This window comes from Rhinolophus hipposideros (assembly GCF_964194185.1).
Source record: "Rhinolophus hipposideros genome assembly, chromosome: 11".
NCBI classification, from domain to species: Eukaryota; Metazoa; Chordata; class Mammalia; order Chiroptera; family Rhinolophidae; genus Rhinolophus; species Rhinolophus hipposideros.
In genome coordinates this window covers 22,911,232-22,926,480 of record NC_138057.1, presented here as the reverse complement: position 1 = coordinate 22,926,480, position 15,249 = coordinate 22,911,232, and the positions used below count along the sequence as shown (strand labels likewise).

Sequence of the window (15,249 nt, the reverse complement as noted above, 5' to 3'; positions counted from 1 at the left end):
CGACATTAACTACTAGGAATTCTAGGTACTTAAGTAATTGTCAGTGGTATAAAAAAAAGATTAAGGTGTGATAATAAAGAGGAAAATTGTTAACATTTTAATTTATGAGAAAAGATTATTTAATGTCAGTAATAGCAGATTAAAGCAACTAATCTGATAGACATTTAGTCTAATAAATGCTTTAAATTTTTGTGAAGCTTTTTAATAGTTGTATTTCGTGAAAAAATGATTTCTTTATGTACCCAGGCAAAATATATATATATATATATGTGTAATTTTTTTTTTTATAAATCTGATAAGCTGTATGCCATTCTGTGGCTTAATCATCTTAACGTGGATCAATGGTTTCTTAGATTAAAAAAGCAAACAAACTCCCAATCCAATTTTATAAATTTGGTGCTGGATGCTAGAGAACCAAGGGAAAAGTGAACCAGAAAAAGAAATATCCATGGCTTTTATAAACCTCCTTACAACTAGGGGAGTTTTAAAAAAATTTTTTTATCATGGGAAATAAGCTTAACTCAATAAGGAAAAAGAGAAGATGCAAACCTAATTCTGAGAGAACTGAAGAATCTTGCGAAGATTACAGCATAGAGCAGCCTTTGCAACTAAATTCTGAATTGCTTCAGTCAGTCATATTCTATATTATAGTAACAAGAAGGGTATAATGTAGCTTTTTTCCTCTACAAATACACTACACTCAAGTGTAAAAGGAAAAGAAAAATGAATTTCACTTTTCGTATTGTCCATGAAGGCAACATCTTCTGAGTCATCTTTTTAAAGCCATCAGGTGAAAAACAAAATAAAAAAAATAAAGCCATCAGGTGTTTGTAGGAATTATTTTTAACTCCTATTTGTGTTGACTTGATTATTAACTATCAAGTAGGCAAATGATGAAATCACCTGGATTGTATGATTGTGCTTATTAGTATTATACGTTTTTGTATTTATGTTCATAATGGATTTACAAATTGCTAGCTCATTAAAAAATTTGTTAAATGCTGAATTTCTTGTTGCCAGAAAAGGTAGAGGTGATTTTTAAAGATGCTAAATTAATTTACTACCATGCTAATCAGAATTTGTGGTCTACAGATTCTGTTCCTGAAATTTCCTGTTTATATTATCTGTGGTTTCTTTTATTATACCTAAAACTCCCCCCACCCCAAACAGTTTTATAATCTGAATGGTAGACTTCATTATTCATTTGTTGTGAATGAAAAAAAGTGTTCGCCAGTTTACTCATGTAGTCATCCTGCTGCCTTCATGTGTCCATTCTGAAACTTTGAAGGCTCTGTGACTAACTTTGAGATTCCTCTCTTCAAACTGCATTTCACCACGATCAGATGGAGAACTCTGAATATTTGTACATTCGGCTCTTTCTTGAAACTGCTGTAGAATTTTAGAGTGAGGACCACATTAAGTGAGCCTGTTTATGTAAAATAATCTAGAAGATTCTGGAAAACAAGTGTGATTTGGCCATTAATAAAACAGTTGCAAATGAATCGTAATCCACAGCAGAGATATGTCAGACGTGTCCCTTATGGGCTGTTGGCATTCTGGGGTAAACTGTACAACTGTTTGGAAATAGTGCTATATAACAGACTCCTGAGAAATCTCTCACTAGTTTGTACTTGTGTGATATTTCCTCCCCTATTTTTCTTGATGTCCATTTTAGTGGACTAAATTTTGTGTATCAAAGTTTTACTGCTTGACCAAGGCCTTTAAATTCACATATATCCTCTGACCTGGGTATATTCTATTTGAGGAGGAAAGTATGTAGTAGGAACTACTTTTTGCCCAGTCTTTTAGCAAATTCATGATATATATGTGTTTTCATAACTTTCAGAATAGGCCCATGGAAACCATGGGAACAAATGTGGCGTGGAGAACAAATGTCTCAGTGTATTCGGTTAGTTCTGCTGCTAATTGGAGCCTGCTGCTCATGCTCTGTGTTATGACAAAACAACATGTACCCAAGGGTTGGATAGTAGACATCAGTCTCTAAATTACCTTTTTCAAAGGATGAACACTCAGTTTTCTTAAGTGGAGTAGATTATCTAATTGGACTTAATGTGATTTAATGAGGTAAAAGTCATAAAATAAAAAAATTAGGTATGGTGAACATATAGTATTTACTGAAATAAAAATCTCTTGGCATTATATTACAGTAGGAAAAGACATGACAATCAGCTAATAAATGGTACAATATATGACCATTTTGTATTACGTATAGAATGCTGCTGTGCGTAGTGTTAGGGAATAGACATTGTATATTGTAATACTTTTATTACAGGCAAAGCTGTCTAGTTAAATTGACTTGTATATATTTGTGCTGGATTTTGTATTTTAATCTGAATTCTATTATGCTTTCTTTCCCTGTTTTGTTGACTACATTAGGGTTGGATACTAATGAGACAGTTAATGATTGTTGTACTAGTTCTCTTAGGCAGTATTATTGGAAAAAAATTTTTGTGAACAGCATCTTGATGTTCCTGTAGCACCCTCTGCTGGATATAAGAATTAATTCACCTGACTAAATTAAAAAAAAATTTATTAAGAGGGCTTTAATTTAATAATGTCTATTAACAAAGTCCACTCTTGGAAGGAGTTTGTTTAATGATTTGAAGATTTGTTTTTGCTGTCCTTACTGATTAATTAATAGTTTTAGTAATAATAAACAATTTATAAACTTGTTTTCTTCTGGAAATTTCATTCAAAGTGGGAAAGTATAAAAATAAAGATGTGATCTCTGGTTTATTAATTCAACCTAACCTCTTCTTGACTTTTGGAGTGAAAATCATATAATTAATGAATATAGCATAACATGTACATAAGAAATGAAAACAAGACTGAATTGTTGATTCTTTTATCGTGGAATCACTGAATAGTCTGTATTTTAATAAAGTATAAGGCTGCTATTTTGATACAGAAACTTATGCATATGCTCTTTAAAATCTAAAATAATATATTAGCATTGTTAGACTGATTTCTTCCCTCTTTCTGCCCTTTATTAGTTTTTGCTTGTTCTAATCCTTTATCTCAATGTCTACAAGCTAGTTCCTTGTGACTGGTTAGACTTCTGACTTATAGAAGCTAAAATGAGCATGCTGAATACTGAGAAAATCAACTTTAATTCTTTAAGGACAGGAACTTCATCTTGTGAGGTTTACATTAAAAAAAACATATATGTATATTTGTTACGTGGTATTGGGCCTACCTAAGGTAATATTGATTTTAATCTGGCTAAACTTAAGAATTTCTCTCTGTAGTATGCACCATGCTTTATCCACAACCAATGGGGATCGCTTGTTTGAAGGATTCAAAGTCAGCATTTAGACGGAACTTTTATTTCCAGAAATCAAGAACCTTGTCTTAGGTGGCTGTCACTTTGACACTGGTTCTTTTTTTTTTTTTAATTAAAGTTTATTGGGCTGACAGTTGTTAGTAAACTTACATAGATTTCAGGTGTACAATTCTGTAACACATTATCTATATCTCACATTGTGTGTTCACCACCCCAGCGTCTGTTTTCTTTCCATCACCATATGTTAGACCCCGTTTACCCTCTTCTAGAGCCCCCTTCCCCTTTTACCCTCTGGTAACCCCTAAATTATTGTCTGTGTCTGTGTGTTTTTGTTCCTTCATTTGTTTGTCTTGTTCTTTTGTTGTTTTCAGTTTTATATACCACATATCAGTGAAATCATATGGTTCTCTACCTTTTCTGTCTGACTTATTTTGCTGAGCATTATAATCTCAAGATCTTTCCCATGTTGTCACAAATAGTACTATTTCATCTTTTCTTACCATCGAATAGTATTCCATTGTGTATACATACCACAACTTCTTTATCCATTCATCTATCAAAGGACATTTTGGTTGTTTCCATGTCTTAGCCACCGTAAACAAAGCTGCAGTGAACATAGGAGCACACAAGTCTTTATGGATAAATGTTTTCAGATATTTTGGGTAGATACCCAGGAGAGGGATTGCTGGGTCATATGGTAATTCTATTCTTAATTTTTTGAGGAACCTCCACACTGCCTTCCATAGCGGCTGCACCAGTCTGCATTCCCACCAACAGTGTATGAGGGTTCCTTTTTCTCCACAGCCTCTCCAACACTTGTTGCTATTTGTCTTGTTGATGATAGACATTCTGACTGGGGTGAGGTGATACCTTATTTTGGTTTTTATTTGCATTTCTCTAATGATTAGTGATGTTGAGCATTTTTTCATATGTCTGTTTGCCATTTGTATGTCCTCTTTGGAAAAATATCTCTTCAGGTCCTCTGCCCGTTTTTCAATTGGGTTGTTTTTTTTGTTGTTGTTGAGTTGTATGAGTTCCTTGTATATTTTGGATATTAGCCCCGTATCGGAGGCGTTGTTTGCAAACATCTTCTCCCATTCAGTTAGTTGCCTTTTTATTTTGTCGATGGTTTCTTTTGCTGAATGCTTTTAAGTTTGATATAGTCCCATCCATTTATTTTAGCTTTTATTTCCCTTGCCTTTGGAGTCAAATTCATAAAATGCTCTTTGAACGTAAGGTCCATAAGTTTAGTACCTATGTTTTCTTCTATGCAGTTTATTGTTTCAGGTCTTATGTTTAGGTCTTTGATCCATTTTGAATTAATTTTGGTACATGGTGAAAGATAGCAATCCAGTTTCATTCTTTTGCACGTGGCTTTCAATTCTCCCAGCACCATGTATTGAAGAGACTGTCTTTTCTCCATTGTATGTTTTTTGCTTCTTTGTCAAAAATTATCTGTCCAGACACTGGTTCTTACACTCTGGGAGTCTTTTGATTTTTTTTTTTTTTGAGATATATTTCACATATCATAAAATCCACCCCTTTAGAGTATGTAACTCAGTGGTGTTTAATATATCCCCAAATTGTGCAACATTATCACTATCTAATTCCAAAACATTTTCATCATCCCAATAGAAAACTTCATGTCCATTAGCAGTCACTGCTCATTCCTTCCTCTGACCCTAGCGATTAGCTAAAACACTTTGTATCTTTATAGATTTACTTGCTCTAGACATTTCATGTAAATGAAATCATCCAATATGTGGTGTTTTGTGTCTGGTTTCTTTCACTTAACATAATTTTAAGGTTCATCTAGTTGCAGCTTGTATTGGCACTTAATTCCTTTATATGGCTGAATAATATTCCATTGTATGGATATACCACATTTGGTTTATCCATTCATCATTTGATGGACATTTGGGTTGTTTCCACTTATGAAAAATGCTATATGAACATTTATGTATAAGTTTTTGTTTACACATGTTTGTATTTCTCTTTGGTATATGCTCAGGAGTGGAGTTGATGGATTATATGGTAACTTTAATTTTTTGAGGAAGTGTCAAATGGTTTTCCATAGTGGTGGCACTGTTTTACATTGCCACCAGTAATGTATGAGGTTTCCAATTTCTCTACATCCTCACCAATACTTGTTATTTTTTATTTTGAAAATTACAGTCCTCCTAGTGGGCATGAAGACATATCTCTTTATGTTGTTTTTCTTTTTTTATTTTATGATTTTTATTAAAATATAGCGAACATAAAATATTATATAAGTTTCAGGTGTACACCATAGTTATTCAACATTTACATACCTAAAGAAGTGGTCACCAGAAGTCCAGCAACCATCTGACACTGTGCCATGCTATCACGATATTATTGACTATATTCCCCATGCTGTACATTGCATTTCCATGACTTAATTTATTGTTTTATACCTGGAAATTTGGACCTATTATTTCCCTTACCTTTCTCCCCCGTTTAAACTTTTTCAATTCCAGTTGACATTCAACATAATTTTACATTATTTTCAGGGGTACAGCATAGTGGCTAGACATATAATTTAAGAAGTGATCCCCCTGACTAGTCTAGTACCCACATGGCACTATACATAGTTATTACCTGTGTTTTACATCTCCATAAGTATTTTTTTTTTAAAGATTTTATTGGGGAAGGGGAACAGGACTTTATTGGGGAACAGTGTGTACTTCCAGGACTTTTTTCCAAGTCAAGTTGTTGTCCTTTCAATCTTAGTTGTGGAGGGTGCCGTTCAGCTTCAAGTTGTTGTCCTTTCCGTCTTAGTTGTGGGAGGGCGCAGCTCAGCTTCAGGTCCAGTTGCTGTTGCTAGTTGCAGGGGACACAGCCCACCATCCCTTGTGGGAGTTGAAACAGCAACCTTGTGGTTGAGAGCCCGTGCTCCAATCAACTGAGCCATCTGGGAGGCAGCTCAGCTCAAGGTGCCGTGTTCAATCTTAGTTGCAGGGGGTGGAGCCGACCATCCCTTGCGGGACTCGAGGAATTTAACTGGCAACCTTGTGGTTGAGAACCCACTGGCCCGTGTGGGAATTGAACCGGCAGTCTTCAGAGTTAGGAGCACAGAGCTCCAACCGCCTGAGCCACCGGGCCGGCTCCTCCCCGCCCGCCCCATAACTATTTTGTAACTACCAGTTTGTGCCTCTCAATCCCTTCACCTTTTTCACCCAGTCCCCAACCCCCTCCCATCTATCACCCCAACGAATCTAGTACCCATTTGACATCATACATAGTTATTACAATATTATTGACTATATTCCTTATGCTATACCCTACATCCCCATGATTACTGTGTAACAATCAATTTGTACTTTTTAATCCCTTCCCCTTTTTTCACTCACCCCCAACCCCGCTCTCATCTGGCAAACATTAAAATGTTCTCTATCTATGAGTCTGTTTCTGTTTTGTTTGTTTATTTTGTTCTGTAGCTTCCACATATAAGTGAAATCACATTGCCTCTGTCTTTCTCTGTCTGACATACTCCACTCAGCACAATACCCTCCAGGTCCATGCATGCCGTTGCAGATGGCCAGAACCCATTCCCTTCCCTGGCTGAGCAATATTCCATTGTATATATGTATCACCTACTCTTTCTTTTTTTAATCAGAAGAAAACTTGTTTGATCCATCTTGTGAGGACACTTGAGTTATATTTACTAATAAAGACAACTAACATTTTGCTTTTCCTTTTATTAGCATTTATTTGATGTTGAATTTACTCCCGGGCCATAAGTTTTTGTTTCTTCAGTTTCTTCTGGGAGATCTTCTTCTTCTGAGCAACCTCCTCTTCCGGTTTCGGAACAATCTGCTCTTTTTCAGTGAGGATCATCACGATGTGGCAGGGGGAGCTCAATACGGGTTAATCCGCCCGTGAGCTCGGTAAGTTCTGCGCCGCATCTTGGGAGCTTTGTTCACCTGGATGTGCTCAACGACCAGCGAGTCCACATCTAAGCCCTTAAGTTCAGCATTACTCTCTGCATTTTTAAGCATGTGCAGCAAAAATTCTGCACTCTTTTGGGGCCAACGACCCTGCGTCCAACCCCACTGTTTGGCCTGGGCACATCTCCCAACTCCACCATTGTAACGACGGAATGGCACACATTGTTTTTGTAACGTGACATCCTTTAAATACTTGGTGGCTTTTCGGATATGCATCCCCTTGATGGCCTGGGCAGTTTCACGAGTGTTCTTAAAATGAACCCGTAGATTGGAACCTCTCGATTTACAGGATTTTGTGGGGTTCTCCGGGTCAAGCGAATAGCGAACCATTTTCAGAGGTCACCTCAGGCCGCTTTCGGGAAAAGGAAGAGCGGGGGCTTCTGTGTATCACCTCCTCTTTATCCATTTTTCCACTGACAGACACCAAGGCTGCCTCCACATCTTGGCCATTGTAAACAAAGCTGCAATAAACATATGGATGGCATGTCCCCTGAAGTAGCATTTGGGTTGCTTCAGATAAATAGCCTGAAGTGGGATTACTGGGTCCTTTTTTGTCTAGTGTTATAGCCTTTGTTTTAAAATCTGTTTTGTCTGGTATAAGTATTGCTACCCCAGATTTTTTGTTTGTTTTTTTTTCTATTTTCATGAAATACCTTTTCTATCCCTTTACTTTCTGTCTCTGTGTGTGTCTTTCTATCTGAAGTAAGTCTCTTGTAGGCAGCATATGTAAGGGTTTTGTTTTCTTACCCATTCTGCCCTCCTATATCTTTTGATTGTAGCATTTGATCCATTTATATTGAAAGTAGTTGTTGATAGACATGTAGCTGTTACCATTTTATTATTTATAATTTTGATCCCCCCCCCCCTCCATCTTAAAGAAGTCCCTCTAACGTTCCTTGTAATACTGGTTTGGTGGTGATGAAGTTTAGCTTTTCTTTGTTTGGGAAGCTCTTTATCTGTCCTCCGATTGTAAATGATAGCTTTGCTGGGTAGAGTGATCTTGGTTGTAGGTTCTTGGTTTTCATCACTTTGAATATTTTGTGGCAATCTCTTCTGGCCTGCAATGTTTTTGTTGAGAAATCTGCTGACAATCTTATGGGAGCTCCTTATATGTTACTAGTTGCCTTTTGCTGCTTTTAGAATTCTCTCTTTGTCTTTAACATTTTCCATTCTAATTATAATATGTCTTGGTGTGGGCCTGTTTTGGTTCTTGTTTGGGAATCTGCATTTCCTGGATTTGTATGTCTATTTCCTTCGTCATGTTAGGAAAATTTTCAGTCATTATTTCTTCAAATAGGTTCTCAATCCCTTGCTTTCTCTCTTCTCCTGGTACCCCTATGATGCGAATGTTGTTACTCTTGATATTGTCCTGGAGGGCTCTTAAGCTAGCCTCATTTTTGTATTTTTTTTTTTTTCCTTTTTGTTGTTCCAGTTGGGTGTTTTCTGCTACTTTGTGTTCCAGATCACTGATTCGATCCTCTGCTTTATCTAGTCTGTTGGTAGTTCCTTCTAGTGCATTCTTCATTTCAATTATTCTTTACTTCTGACTGGTTCTTTTTTATAGCTTCTATGTCCTGTTTTATGCTTGCTATCTCTTTGTTGAAGTTCTCACTAAGTGCTTTGAGCATCCTTTTAACCAGTGTTTTGAACTGTGTATCTGGTAGATTGCTTGCCTCCATTTTGTTTATTTTTTTTCCTGGAGTTTTCTCCTGTTTTTCATTTGGGATGTATTTCTTTGTTTCCTCATTTTGGCTGCTTTTCTCTTTGTTTCTATGTATTAGGTAGATCTGCTATGTCTCCCAGTCTTGGCCGGGTGGCCCTATGTAGTAGGTGCCCTGTGGGGCCCAGTGGCACAGTCTCCTTGGTCACCTGCACTAGGTGCTCCAGGTGTGTCCCTTGTGTGAGTTATGTGTGCTCTCCTGTTATATAGTTGAATCTTGATTGCTATTGGCACACTAGTAGGTGGGATTGACCCTCAGTCTGATTGGCTATGGTGCTTGGCTGCATTCACAGCTTATAGGCTACTGTGGGGGGGGGCGTACCCCACTGAGTGGGATTTGCTCCAGTGGGCTCTCGTGCCTATTGAGACTGCCCTTTGGGTGTGCTACTTGTGCAGCTAATTGGGTGGTTCTCTGCTGTAGTTGAAGCTAACCTCCAAGTATGTTCATTCTGGGGCCTCTTGTGAGGGGCTCTGGTGCAGGCCCAGGTCAGCCACTGCCTGTGACTGGCCAGGCACTACCTGCTAGGAGCTACAAACTGATCTGTGGTTGTTCGCTGCCTGTATTAACCCTGGAGGCATGTAGGAGAGGCCACACTGTGAACTGAGGATGGCTGCCACCAGTACCAGGCCTGGGGTAGCTCTACAAAAAGCCAGGACACTCTGAGGCCTGGTGCCACCTTCCAGCTCCCTTAAGTTTCAGCCCCTGATAAAACCTCATTCAATATCCGAGTTGGGTGAGGCAGGGTTGCAAGGAGTCACTAGAGTGGAAAGAATTGTGGTCAACAGGTTAATGTAGACTCTTGTGTGGTGCCAGTGCTGAGCCTGGAGCTACTCAGCAAAAGTCTCAGAGCACACCGAGGTCCTGTGGAGTGCAATAGTTTTTAAAGAAATAGTTCAATATGGGTGGGGCTGGCTTCTCTGGGAGAAAGTGTCTCCGAATTTGGGTGCGTTAGGTGGGGCGAGATCCCAGTGAGTCAGCAGAGTGGAGCAGTGGAGCTCATTAGGCCAATCACATTCAGATTTGCCCTATGGCGGAGGACTGAACACAGGAAAGATGGCACCCTTCTGCTGACAGCAGGGAAGGAGGACCCCCACACAGGGGACATGGCAACTGTCCTCTAGCCCCCATGCCAAGGCCACACACCTCAATCTGCCCCTCCTCCCCCCATATACCTCTTGACACTCCTGGAGTTACTGTCCCATCGCTGGAGCCCAAGGTGAGTTAACTGTGAGTGAAAGAGTCTGTGCGTGAGCCACTTAAGAGGATGTCTGAATTTCCCGCAGCCTTCCATCACACCTGGATTGTTGGAATCCCCACTGTTTTTCACAGCCAGATGTTGTGGGGCCGCCTCTTCCTGACCCCAGTGGTCTGGGCTGGGGAGGCCGGTGTGGGGGCTGTGGTCCCATGCTTCTCTGGGGGGAAACTCCGTGGCTCAGATGTCCCTTCCAGTTCTCAACTGCCACATGGAAGTTTGGGGCTAGCCTGTTTCGCTTCTCCACCCCTTCTACCAGCCTCGACGTGGCTTCTTTATATCTTTAATTATAAAACTTCTGTTTAACCAAACTGCAGGTGGTTCTCCACATTGATTGTTTCATAATTTTGTTGTAATTTTAATGTGTTCATGGAAGGAAGCAGGCGTAGTGTTTAACCCGCCATCTTGGATCTCTTCATTTCAATCTCTCTGTGGTTTTGATTTACATTTTCCTAATGACTAATAATGTTGAGTATAATTTCATTTACTCACTGCCCATTTGCATGTCTTCTTTGGAGAAATATCTATTCAGTCCCTCTACAAATTTAAAAAATTGAGTTGTTGGTCTTTTTGTTGTAAGAGTTCTTTTTGTGTTCTGAATACTAGACCCTTATCAGATACATGATTTGTAAATATTTTCTCCCATTCTCTAGATTGTCTTTTCACTTTCTTGATAATATCCTTTGATGCTCAAAAGTTTAAAATTTTGGTGACATCTAATTTATCTTTTTTTTCTTTTGTTGTGCTTTTGGTGTCAGAATCTGAGGTCATAAAGATTTACCCCGGTGTTTTCTTCTAAGAATTTGATCATTTTAGCTGTTATATTTAGATCATTGATCTCCTTTGTATTTATATATATGATGTGAGGTAGTGGTCCAAATATATTCTTCTGCCTGTGTATATCCAGTTGTCTCAGGACTATTTAATGAAAAAAAATTATTCTTTCTCATTGAATGGTCTTGGCACCTCTGTCAAAAATCAATTGACTATTGATAAATAGGTTTATTTTGAGACGTTCAGTTCTTTTCTATGGATATAAATGTCTACCCTCCCGCCACTTCCACATTATTTTGATCACTGTAGCTTTGTAGTAGTTTTGAAAGCAAGAAGTGTAAGTCTTCCAACTTTGTTCTTTTTGAAGATTCTCATATTAACTTTTTGAGAAATCCTTTAGTAAAGAAAATGGTTTGGCTTTAATCCTCTGTTTTTTGGCTTTAATCCTCTGTCTTACATGCTTATAATGATGAAATTTCTTTTTCATATAATAGTTAATAACATCCCATAGGAGTAATATTTAGTGTGATACATGTTTTGAGAAAAGTGGAAGCGAGTATGAAGGGAATATATTTTTGATATATCCTAATATTTCAACAATATAGTAGAAATTGTTTGATATAAAGTCCTGCCTCAGCTTCAACAATTATCAGTTACTGGCTAATACTATTTTATGAATGCCAAGCCCGCACTTGTAACCCCCAAGCTTGATTATTTTAAAGCAAATCCAGACCATATAGTTTCATCCATGAATACTTCAGTATGTATTTTTAAAAGACTGGCGATTTAAAAAACATTATTTTTAATATTATCACCCCTAAAAAAATAATAATTCCTTATTATCAAATATCTAAATTTCTTCCTTTCCAGTTTGAATGTCTTGAGCCTTCAGACTTACACTATGAATATTTACTTGTTTCATCTTTCAGTGGAATGCCTGTAATTTCAAAATTTTCTATTAGTATAAAATATAAATGTCAGATTTTACTTTCAAAGAGGTTATACTATACTAACTTAATGATGCTTAAAAGTGTCATTTTATCCTTTTGGATTTAAATTATCCTTAGATCCAAAAGGATGGTATTTGGACTTCTTTATCTGCCCACCGGAGAAAAGTCTTTTCTAGTGTAATAACTTACTAAGAAATATTATTGACAGGGTTGCAAAATCTAAATAGAGCCAATAATTCAGTGTAAAAAATATTTTGTGACTTTTGTGTTTGCGTAACACAGAGTGATTAAATCCACAAGCAGAATTGCTTTTTGACTATGGAAGGCAAGTGGTGTCCAGAAAAGCTTCTAGAGAAGGGGGGTTATTTGCACTATAACAGACATTATGAAAATATGCTTTGCTCAGAGAGAAGTGTAGTCATTTCTTACTTATTCACAAACTGCTTGATAAGTTTGGGTATTATCCAGTGTTTATTTATGCCTCTTCTCTTTGTATTTCATTGCTGTCTCTAAAGAAAAGGAAATGAAAAAAAAAGAAGAAAAGGAAATGATGGGACAAAGGCAGAAAAATCAAATTAATCAAGTTGAGCATTGACAAAAAAACTTTAGCTTAGATTAAATGATAGAGTTTATGATGAATAGAAACTTCTTGCTCAAATTTTATCTAGGAAAGGAAATCAAATTAGTAATGCCTTTTCCCATCACTATTGAGCTATCTATGTTTGACAGAAAGAGCTCTAGGCCTGGCTTTTCTCTGCTACTGTTACCTGAGACATGTGCAGCTGGGTGTTCCCATAGGGCTACTTGCCCAGCCCCTTACAGGCTTTTGGTCATGACCAGTTCCCTCTGTGGAATTAGGAATCCATTGCTTCCCAAGTTTGTGTTTTCTCAACAAAAATGACATTCAAAAATAAAGCTCTTGACTTTTGCTTCTATTTTTTTTTTTTTTTAAGATTTTATTGGGGAAAGGGAACAAGACTTCATTGGGGAACAGTGTGCACTTCTAGGACTTTTTCCAAGTCAAGTTGTTGTCCTTTCTGTCTTAATTGTGGAGGGCACAGTTCAGCTCCAGGTCCAGTTGCCATTGTTAGTTGCAGGGGGCACAGCCCACCATCCCGGAAACCTTGTGGTTAAGAGGACATGCTCCAACCCACTGAGCCATCTGGGAGCTCAGCGGCAGCTCAGCTCAAGGTACCATGTTCAATCTTAGTTGCAGGGGGCGGAGCCCATTATCCCTTGTGGGAGTGGATGAATCGAACCGGCAGCCTTGTGATTGAGAGCCCACTGGCCCATGTGGGAATCCAATGGGCAGCCTTCGGAGTTAGGAGCACGGAGCTCCAACTGCCTGAACCACCAGGTCGGCCCCGAATTTTGCTTCTTGCCAGAAGCTGACTCCTGCCTGAAAAATTCATAAATTAGGCTTCATCATAATGAAAAATTTTGCTGTGTGAAAGACACTGTTAAGAGAATGTAAAGACAAGCATAGATTGAGAGTAAATATTTAGAAATCACATGTCCAATGAATGACTTGTGTCCAGATTATATAATGAACTCTCAAAACTCAATAATAAGAAAGCAACCCAATTAAAATATGGGGAAAGGATTTGAGCAGATACTTCACCACAGAAGATATTACAGATGGTAAATAAATACATGAAGAAACGTGGTCAATATCATTATCATTAGGGAAATGCAATTTGAAACTAAAATGAGATATCGTTACATGCCTATTTGAATATCTACCCCCCCAACAAAAAAATAAAAAACCCAAAATGAAAGAAAAACAATTACCATGCCAAGTGCTGGTGAGAATGTATAAAATTGGAAACAATTTGGAAAAAGGTTTGGCAGTTTCATGAAATATTAAACATACACCTAGGACTTGACTCAGTCATTCTACCCTTCACTATTTACCCCAGTGAAATGGACGTGTATGTCCACATGGACTTGGGCACAAGTGCTCATAGCAGATTCATTTGTAAAAGCTTAAACTGGAAACAACTCAAATGTCCATCAACAGGTGAACAGATACACCATTTGTGGTGTATCAACACAGTGGAACACTGTAACCATAAAAAGGAATGAATTATTGATACAGGCAAGCACAAGGATGAATCTCAGAATGATTATGTTGGGAGAAAGAAGCCAGGTAGTAAAGAATACACATTGTATGATTCAATTTATATAAAATTCCAAAAAATACAAACTGATCTCTTATGCCAAAAGGCAGATCAGTGGTTACTTCAGGATATTGATGGGGTGGTGAGGGCCGGATGAAGGAATTACCAAGGGACACAAGAAATCTTTTAGGGGTAATGGAAATATTTCCTATCTTGATTATGACAATGATTTAGTGGATATGTGTGTGTGTGTGTGTGTGTGTGTGTGTGTGTGTGTATGTATATTTATATGTATGTATATATATGACAAAACTTGTCAAATTACATACTTTCAATATGTGTAGTTTGTTATATGTAAATTGTACCTCAATAAAAAAGAGAAAGAAAGCAAGCCCTGAAACATTCTTCCTGAGCATGATTTTTACATGATTTTTAACATGACTTTTATGCTCCTGCAAAGTTAAAAAAAGAGGCTATGGTGATCTAAAGTAGTAATTACAATTCTAGAATATGGTCATCCATATACTCTTTAAATACTGATGTTTATGAGTTCAAACATTTATTTTGTTTTTAGGCAACTACTCTAAGAGTGAGGAAATTAGAGGAAAACATTGAAGCAGAAAGAGCTGCACATTTGGAATCAAAATTTAATTCTGAAATTATTCAGGTAAAATGTAAACATTTTTTTAATGGACTTTGTTAAGCTGGGAAAAACAGTATTATGCTCAGAGAACTAAGACGTGCATTTGGAATGGGTTGCATATGGTTAAGACACTCACTATTCTGTTTTCTCTAAGAATATAGTTGAGGACAGCCTTTGCTATATTAGAGGAGTTGGTACAGTACAGACTACAGGCCGAATCTCATCACTGCCTGTTCTTGGGAATTATCTCGTCTGTGGCTGCTTTTATGCCGCAGCGGCAAAGTGGAGTAGTTGTGACCGACAGCTTAGAGTCTGCAAAGTCCAGAATATTGTATTTTATTACTAGAAATACTACATAGACATGGATATAAAATACATATATAGATAGACAGATATATAAAATACTAAAATAGGATGGGAACATAATAAAGAGAAAGTTTAAATCTGAGAAGAATTAAATGAAGGCATCCTGAAGAAAGTGTCCTTTTTCCTTTATTAGCGAATAAGAAGAAATATT

The 15,249-nt window shown here is 37.5% G+C and overlaps 1 protein-coding gene and 1 pseudogene across 6 annotated transcripts in view; one reads left to right on the top strand and one right to left on the bottom strand.

The window, feature by feature from the left end:
- The window catches only part of CCDC171 (coiled-coil domain containing 171), a 282,585-nt gene that overhangs the window by 38,408 nt on the left and 228,928 nt on the right, over positions 1-15,249 (top strand). For all 5 annotated transcript variants that reach the window (XM_081067658.1, XM_081067657.1, XM_081067655.1 and 2 more), the window contains one exon: positions 14,664-14,756. In XM_081067658.1, the coding sequence (XP_080923784.1) occupies positions 14,664-14,756 (93 nt within the window). The remainder of the gene's footprint in view (positions 1-14,663; positions 14,757-15,249) is intronic.
- On the bottom strand, positions 7,049-7,649 carry LOC308504902 (large ribosomal subunit protein uL22-like; annotated as a pseudogene). The gene has a single exon. The product of its transcript is annotated as a large ribosomal subunit protein uL22-like (transcript).